Source organism: Oncorhynchus mykiss, chromosome 4 (genome assembly GCF_057628025.1).
Source record: "Oncorhynchus mykiss isolate SJ-2025 chromosome 4, ASM5762802v1, whole genome shotgun sequence".
NCBI lineage: Eukaryota > Metazoa > Chordata > Actinopteri > Salmoniformes > Salmonidae > Oncorhynchus > Oncorhynchus mykiss.
Genome location: NC_143025.1, coordinates 77969546 through 77977500, shown reverse-complemented (window position 1 = coordinate 77977500; position 7955 = coordinate 77969546). Strand labels below are relative to the sequence as shown.

The 7955-nt window shown below is 43.9% G+C and overlaps 1 protein-coding gene across 4 annotated transcripts in view; it reads right to left on the bottom strand.

The window, feature by feature from the left end:
- LOC110521072 (1-phosphatidylinositol 4,5-bisphosphate phosphodiesterase beta-1) overlaps positions 1-7138 on the bottom strand; it is a 241742-nt gene extending 234604 nt beyond the window's left edge. For all 4 annotated transcript variants that reach the window (XM_036976058.2, XM_090233086.1, XM_036976056.2 and 1 more), the window contains exons 1-2: positions 6726-7138; positions 374-451 (exon numbers count right to left, since the gene is read on the bottom strand). In XM_036976058.2, coding sequence (XP_036831953.1) covers positions 374-451; positions 6726-6824 — 177 coding nt within the window. In that variant the 5' untranslated portion in view covers positions 6825-7138. The remainder of the gene's footprint in view (positions 1-373; positions 452-6725) is intronic.
- Positions 7139-7955: the final 817 nt, after the last annotated feature.

Here is a 7955-nt window from a genome sequence, read left to right as displayed (position 1 = left end):
TGGAAGAAGTTTGGAAGCACCAAGATTCTTCTGCGAGCTGACCGTCCGGCCAAACAGCAATCGGGGGAGAAGGGCCTTGGTCAGGGAGGTGACCAAGAAGTAAGTATGCTTAGGATAATATGTAATTTGTTTTTTCTTTCAGTGTCACAATAAGGACAACCCAATTTCTCCTAAATGTATTTCCTTCTAAATGAGGAGTATCTCTAACATCTCTGCCTATAAAAAAACCAAGTGTTTCTTGGTTCAACCCAAGTCCTCTTGATCTTTGAGAAGGAAATGGGATGTCACTGAACGTGTAACCATTGGTTATTATCTTCTTTCCGTGTAATATCTTTGTTATTATCTTGCTTGCGTGTAATATCTTTGTTCTTACCTTGTTCTGGTCAGTCCAGTACAGGAAGTAGCCCTGGGGGTCGACTCGTAAGGTCACAGGGGTCACCGTAGTAGAGTCCTGTAGAGAGAGAAAGGTACCATTTGTGAGAGAGGGAAAGGTGTGCGTGTGTGTGCAATAGAAAAAGGAGTAAGCTGCCGTGCATGTTATTGTCTGTGAGAGACACCATCCTACACACACACACACACACACGCACGCACACACACACACACACACACACACAAAGATTGGCAGCCCTAGGCCAGGGCCGTCTTTACATAGCAACAGCAGATATTATTGGCTGTTTCTATAAAAAGCTGTGGCGTTTCTGTCCGTAGTCGCCAGCCCAACGCAGCGCTCAGCTGAACAAACTGGATGATTATCTTCCTGTCTGTCCTTCCTTACCCTGAAGAATCACACAGGATTATATACAACACCACTGAACACACTTTTAAACCATTCCCATATCGCCATGTTGCATCACAGAACCAAACCTAATGTTTTTCTGAGAAAAAATTATATAGATCTATGACTGTATGGTATAGATCTATGACTGTATGGTATAGATCTATGACTGTATGGTATAGATCTATGACTGTATGGTATAGATCTATGACTGTATGGTATAGATCTACAACTGTATGGTATAGATCTATGACTGTATGGTATAGGTCTACGACTGTATGGTATAGATCTATGACTGTATGGTTTAGACCTACGACTGTATGGTATAGACCTACGACTGTATGGTATAGATCTATGACTGTATGGTATAGATCTATGACTGTATGGTATAGATCTATGACTGTATGGTATAGATCTATGACTGTATGGTATAGATCTATGACTGTATGGTATAGATCTATGACTGTATGGTATAGATCTATGACTGTATGGTTTAGACCTACGACTGTATGGTAAAGTTCTACGACTGTATGGTATAGATCTACGACTGTATGGTATAGATCTATGACTGTATGGTATAGACCTACGACTGTATGGTATAGGTCTACGACTGTATGGTATAGATCTATGACTGTATGGTATAGAGCTACGACTGTATGGTATAGGTCTATGACTGTATGGTATAGATCTATGACTGTATGGTATAGATCTACGACTGTATGGTATAGGTCTACGACTGTATGGTATAGATCTATGACTGTATGGTATAGATCTACGACTGTATGGTATAGATCTACGACTGTATGGTATAGGTCTACGACTGTATGGTATAGGTCTACGACTGTATGGTATAGATCTATGACTGTATGGTATAGATCTACGACTGTATGGTATAGATCTACGACTGTATGGTATAGATCTACGACTGTATGGTATAGATCTACGACTGTATGGTATAGCTCTACGACTGTATGGTATAGACCTACGACTGTATGATATAGGTCTATGACTGTATGTTGTTCATTATGTTGAAGGATGTGTTCTATGACATCATGTTATAGTGCAGATTATATGCAGGTAACTGCCAAAATATAGGAAACACGTGTAAATTAGGGATACAAAATATATTGAAAGCAGGTGCTTCCTCACTGTTGTGGTTCCTAAGACAATTAAGCAATTAATCTGGATCTGGGAAACTGGCCCTAGATGTCTAGTATTTATCATACTGTATGTCTAGGATCTATAGCTGTCTGACTGGGGGCAGCTCTGTTGAGGTGACAGATCATCACTGGCCTCTGGTCATCTTTAACAGCGTAAACCAGCCAGACAGAGCTGAAATGGTGGTACCTGATGTACACACTGACCCCTCTGACCAGAACTGACTGCTATCGTATCGATCCTACTCTATTACAGAAAGCAGACGGACGGACGGACAGAGGGAGGGAGGTGGGGAGGGAGGGAGAGAGATGGAAGAGATGGAAAGAATGAATGTGAGAGACACATAGGCAGATAGCAAAAGTGATAAACAAAGAGGGACCTGGAAGAGACAGACAGACAGACAGACAGAACAAGAAAACATCCATTTGCAAGATGCTAAAAGTGGTTTGTGAGAGAATTTTAAGCACTTGCTATGGTGACGTTTGCTATGGCAACAACGATTCGTTGTGACTCTGTAACAGATTCAAGAAAGATTGATTTGGTCAACTTACACACCTGAAGAACATGCCATGACTCATGACAAATCAGAGGGAAGATGCACTATATCAAGTCCTGGTATATAGAGTTAATGACAAAAATGAGATATTAAGACTTTATTTTTATTTTTTTTATTTCACCTTTATTCAACCAGGTAGGCCAGTTGAGAACAAGTTCTCATTTACAACTGCGACCAGGCCAAGATAAAGCATAGCAGTGTGAACAGACAACAGAGTTACACATGGAGTAAATAATTAACAAGTCAATAACACAGTAGAAAAAAGGGGAGTCTATATACATTGTGTGCAAAAGGCATGAGAAGGTAGGCGAATAATTACAATTTTGCAGATTAACAACACTGGAGTGATAAATGGTCAGATGGTCATGTACAGGTAGAGATATTGGTGTGCAAAAGAGCAGAAAAGTAAATAAATAAAAACAGTATGGGGATGAGGTAGGTAAAAATGGGTGGGCTGTTTACCGATAGATCTATGACTGTATGGCAATGGTTGTAGTGTTTGTCACCGGTTGAAAAAAACGACCTTCCCATTAGTCCTAAACTTCACGGAGGATTGATGGATTATGTTGCAACATCAGGCTGAGAGAGTTAAAGATGGCTGGTGGCCATTGACAATCTGCTTAATGATGTGAAAACAGCCATTTTCACAAGCCTGGTGGAACAAGCCTGATCGCTGCGTTCATCATTCTACTTCACATGGTTCCACCAGGCTGCGTTTTGGCCATCTTCTCCTCTTCTTCATGTACCAACTCTCCCTGGCCACAGCTACACACACATGAAGTCATTATGACTTCCTCAGAGGCTATCATTGGGGGAGGGGGGGGGGGGTGACTCACTGACTCTCACTCCCTGGGTCTGCATTCACACACATCTCAGAGGATAGACTAGTCTTAAGAGCTATAAGGTTTTCTCAATTTCTTTGCGACAAAATCTTACACCAGGGAAGGAAATCGCCATCATTACAAGGAGTTTTTCCAATTTAGGAGTAATTGTGATCGTTAAGAGGTTTTGTCTCAGCTCTCCTTTGAGTGAATGGACAAAGGGAAGCAGGCAGACAGAGTTGCGACAGCCTCCGTGGACTGTGGATCCACCCCTCACAGTGGTGTTCCCTACCATTAGCCATAGCCTAAAAATAGGGATTGTTCTGATTGTTTAGCTTCTGCATTATAACAATGTCTGGGTGATTAGCAGTACAGACAGATGGAGTTTACGAAGTAAAATGGTCTTCAAACCCACAGAAAGGATTTGGTATGAGAAATACTTGATAAAATCTCTTTCCTGCTTCCTCTCTTCTTCTCTGTCTTTCTTTCCCTCCCTTCCCTCTCTCCCCTCTCCCAGCCTTCCTTCTACCCTCCCTCCCCTCTCCCTCTCTCCCCTCTCCCCTCTCCCACCCTTCCTTCTACCCTCCCTTCCCTCTCCCTCTCTCCCCTCTCCCACCCTTCCCTCTACCCTCCCTTCCCTCTCCCTCTCTCCTTCTTCCTTTCTCCTTGCTCTACAACACTTGTGTCAGACAGTGTACATATGTAGGATCTTAATTTGATCTATATTGTCACAGCAAAATAAACCTGAACCATTTGTCCCTAACGTTGTTTGATCTGTGATCAGGCTATTAGCTGGCCAACAGAAAGCTACATGAAAAGTATGGTACTGTTGATATAACTGTGTGATAGGACAATTCTCAGCAACAAAAGATTGATCAAATTAAGATCCTACATCTGTAATACAATAACTGCATTCTGGCCACTCCATGCCATCTCCACCATGCTGAGAGGATTTTGTTTCCATCTCGGCTCAATATCGTACCAATCACTCCACTCTCCTTGCTCCACTGTTTGGTCATGTATGGTCAAGGTTCCCCATTGTTACCATGACACTTATTTTCTGACATCCAGCTGAGACAGGGGAAAGGTTTTGATTTCGAACTTACTGGATGATCTATATCTGTCTGCCTCTGTCTCTCTATATCCCTTCTGTCTCTTCTATCCCCTCTGACTCTCTCTCTCCCCTCTGTCTCTCTCACTCCCCTCTGACTCTCTCTCTCCCCTCTGTCTCTCTCGCTCCCCTCTGACTCTCTCTCTCCCCTCTGACTCTCTCTCTCCCCTCTGTCTCTCTCGCTCCCCTCTGACTCTCTATCCCCTCTGTCTCTCTCTCTCCCCTCTGTCTCTCTCTCTATCCCCTCTGTATCTCTCTCTATCCCCTCTGTCTCTCTATCCCCTCTCTCTCTCCCCTGTGTCTCTCCCTACCCTCTGTCTCTCTATATGCATGTGTGTGTGTGTCAGGAAAGACTTGGTGGGCTGTGGGGTCTGGAAAGTGGCCATGGAAGAGGTCCCCACCCTAATCCGAAAACTACAAAAACACGGCTAGCACACGATAACAAATCAACATGGGGAAACACACACACCTCACACCCCTCACAACATACCACCATATACAGACGGAGAAAGGAGCGAGATAGAGAGAGAGAGGGAGACAGAGAGACAGGGGAGAGAGGAGAGAGGGAGGGGAGAGAGACAGAGACAGGAGAGACGGGAGAGAGAGGAGAGAGAGACTGAGAGACAGGAGAGACAGGAGAGAGAGGAGAGAGAGACTGAGGGGGACTGAGAGAGAGGAGAGACAGGAGAGACAGACAGGAGAGACAGGAGAGAGAGACAGGAGAGAGAGGAGAGAGATACAGAGAGACAGGAGAGACAGGAGAGAGAGGAGAGAGCGACTGAGAGACAGGAGAGAGAGACAGGAGAGACAGGAGAGAGAGGAGAGAGAGGAGAGAGAGACAGAGAGACAGGAGAGAGAGAAGAGAGAGACAGGAGAGACAGGAGAGAGAGACAGAGAGACAGGAGAGAGAGACAGAGAGAGACAGAAATGAGAGAGAGACAGGAAAGAGAGACAGAGGGAGACAGGAGAGAGAGGAGAGAGATACAGGAGAGACAGAGAGAGGAGAGAGAGACAGAGAGAGACAGGAGAGAGAGGAGAGACAGGAGAGAGAGGGAAGACAGGAGAGACAGGAGAGAAAGGAGAGAGAGACAGAGAGACAGGAAAGAGAGACAGAGGGAGACAGGAGAGAGAGGAGAGAGATACATTTTTAATTGCTATTAAAGACTCATTAATGTGTATGTATAAAAAAGGTAGTTGCGCATTAGACTGACACTGTGACGATGTTTGATTCCTATCAAAATATCGGAATACACTGTCATCGCTTGTTTGCGCTGCTCTGCTACAACGACAATGATAACACCGCAGTATCAGTCAACAGTTCCGCTATAGCAATCACCATCACACAGTTGGCAGGTGCACACAGTGGCATTTCCAACGCAGATTCCACCAAATACTCCGTTGTTAATTGGCTACTTGACAATTGTATGTTATTTATTTAGGCTCCCTAGGCGAAAAAAAACCTTTTTTCTTTTCACATGTCCATGCTGTGTGGAAAATAAAACAAGTTGTTTTAGCTGTGAGAAATATCTATGAGAAACGCTTTGCAGTAAGTAGCCTTCTTTTAATGTAGGCTAATCTTACCCAGAGACGATAGGCTTCTAGCAGAGCCGTGCTAAACAGCGGTGCGCAATACATTTTAATCAAGGTCATTTAGCTGCTACTGACTGGCGTGGGTATTGGGTATTACAATAGAGACTGGTGATAGGCTACCAGTATACAACTCATTCAACCCGAAGTTTATAACGTTCAGTTGTATAGTTTTGTAGAGATTCAGGTGGATCTGTATACCGTTTTGAAACGATTATGGATTCAATATCACACTATTGTGTCAGCTTTCTCTGTTACACGGTTAATTCAAGGCAATGAGCAATCTGAAAAGGCACGCACGCACGCGCACGGATTGCGCACACATACAGAAACATACATGCACGCACACAATGAAATGTAAACCAAACATTCGAATTAACTGTGTTGTTTCCACGTTTTAGATTGTCACACAACTATAGCGCTTTCATATCACCAGCCAAAAGGCTATAACCGAGGTAAAACGATAGTTTACTATTCCCTTAAACAGCCAGTTGAGACTGTTGCACTGTGGCAAATGCATAACACATGCGTTACAGTGCCGTGGTAAATGCATAACACATGCGTTACAGTGCCGTGGCAAATGCATAACGCATGCGTTACAGTGCCGTGGCAAATGCATAACACATGCGTTACAGTGCCGTGGTAAATGTGTAACAAACATTGGCTACACAAAGGACAGTGACAAACCCGTCCACTCTGACAACAAAAAATACTTACATCATCCCATTTCATAAATTTGTTGCCCTTTCTCAGACTCTCACTCACAAACACGGGCTTGAGCTGCAGCGCGTGAACTCCTGGCTGAGCTCCGGCCATTGACTCATCTACTCTCCTCAACCGACAGCAGAAGAAACGGTTTTATTTCCTTCGCCCTTTCTCTCCCTTTCGCCTTCTTTCCTAAACGAAATCACCCTTCTGCTGAGAAGAACTGTAGGCTGACCAAAACCCCACTAGTGTTGGTAGTATCTAATCCCCATGGGTTAGCGGGTCTTTGCTTTGAAGCTCCAGGCGCAGCGGAGGGACCGAGTGAAGTCCGCTGGTGACGAGAGGGAGAGAGAGAGACTGAATGGAGTGTCTGCACTCCCATTTAAAAACAGTTAATGCGGGGGACGAGTTCAGTGGCTCTATGTGATCTAGCGCCTCCCTGCGCTCAAGGCATCTTGGATAGTAGGCAACACACACACACACACACACACACACACACACACACACACACACACACAAAACTAGAGACCGAGAGAGCACTGTTACACAAGTGAGATAAGTGGCCAAATTGACCACAAGCACTCTTGGATGTGTGATGATGTTGACTGACAGTTGGAAGGATAATTATTGTAAACAATATGTAACAGATGTTTTTACTCACAGATTATTTTATGGACAAGATGTTGGACCTCCTCTAGTTCCACTGTCACCTGACTGAACTGAACTGAACATAGAACATAGTGCATGATGCTTTTCCATGGGAAACAAGGATAGGGATTGTTTCAGATGAAGAATGTGCTACAGATGTGTTGTGTCTATGTCATCAGCACACAACTGATCACAACTTCAGATGACTCAGAAGACAATTATCTCCAATTCTATATTATTATTTATACCTTGAAGTGTTGTCCCTCTCTCCTTGATTTGATTGGAGAAGACATTTCCCATCTCTCTGATGGTGACAGTCAATGACTGGTCCTCCTCCATCACTCTACCCACTCACGCTGCAAGTACTTCTTAAGAGAACTGCAGAGAAGAAAACAACTTCTGAGAGGGCTGAACTGTCAGTCATAGTCACAGTCACAGAGACTTGGGTCAAAAGCTTTTTTGAGTTTTGACTTTGTTGTCAGAAAGAAGGGTCCTTCTGGGTATCAAAACGCCCACACCATTTCCTAAAATGTCCTAAAAGTAATGTACCAATATTCATACTGACATTTTCCTCTTGGTGATCAGTGGACACTC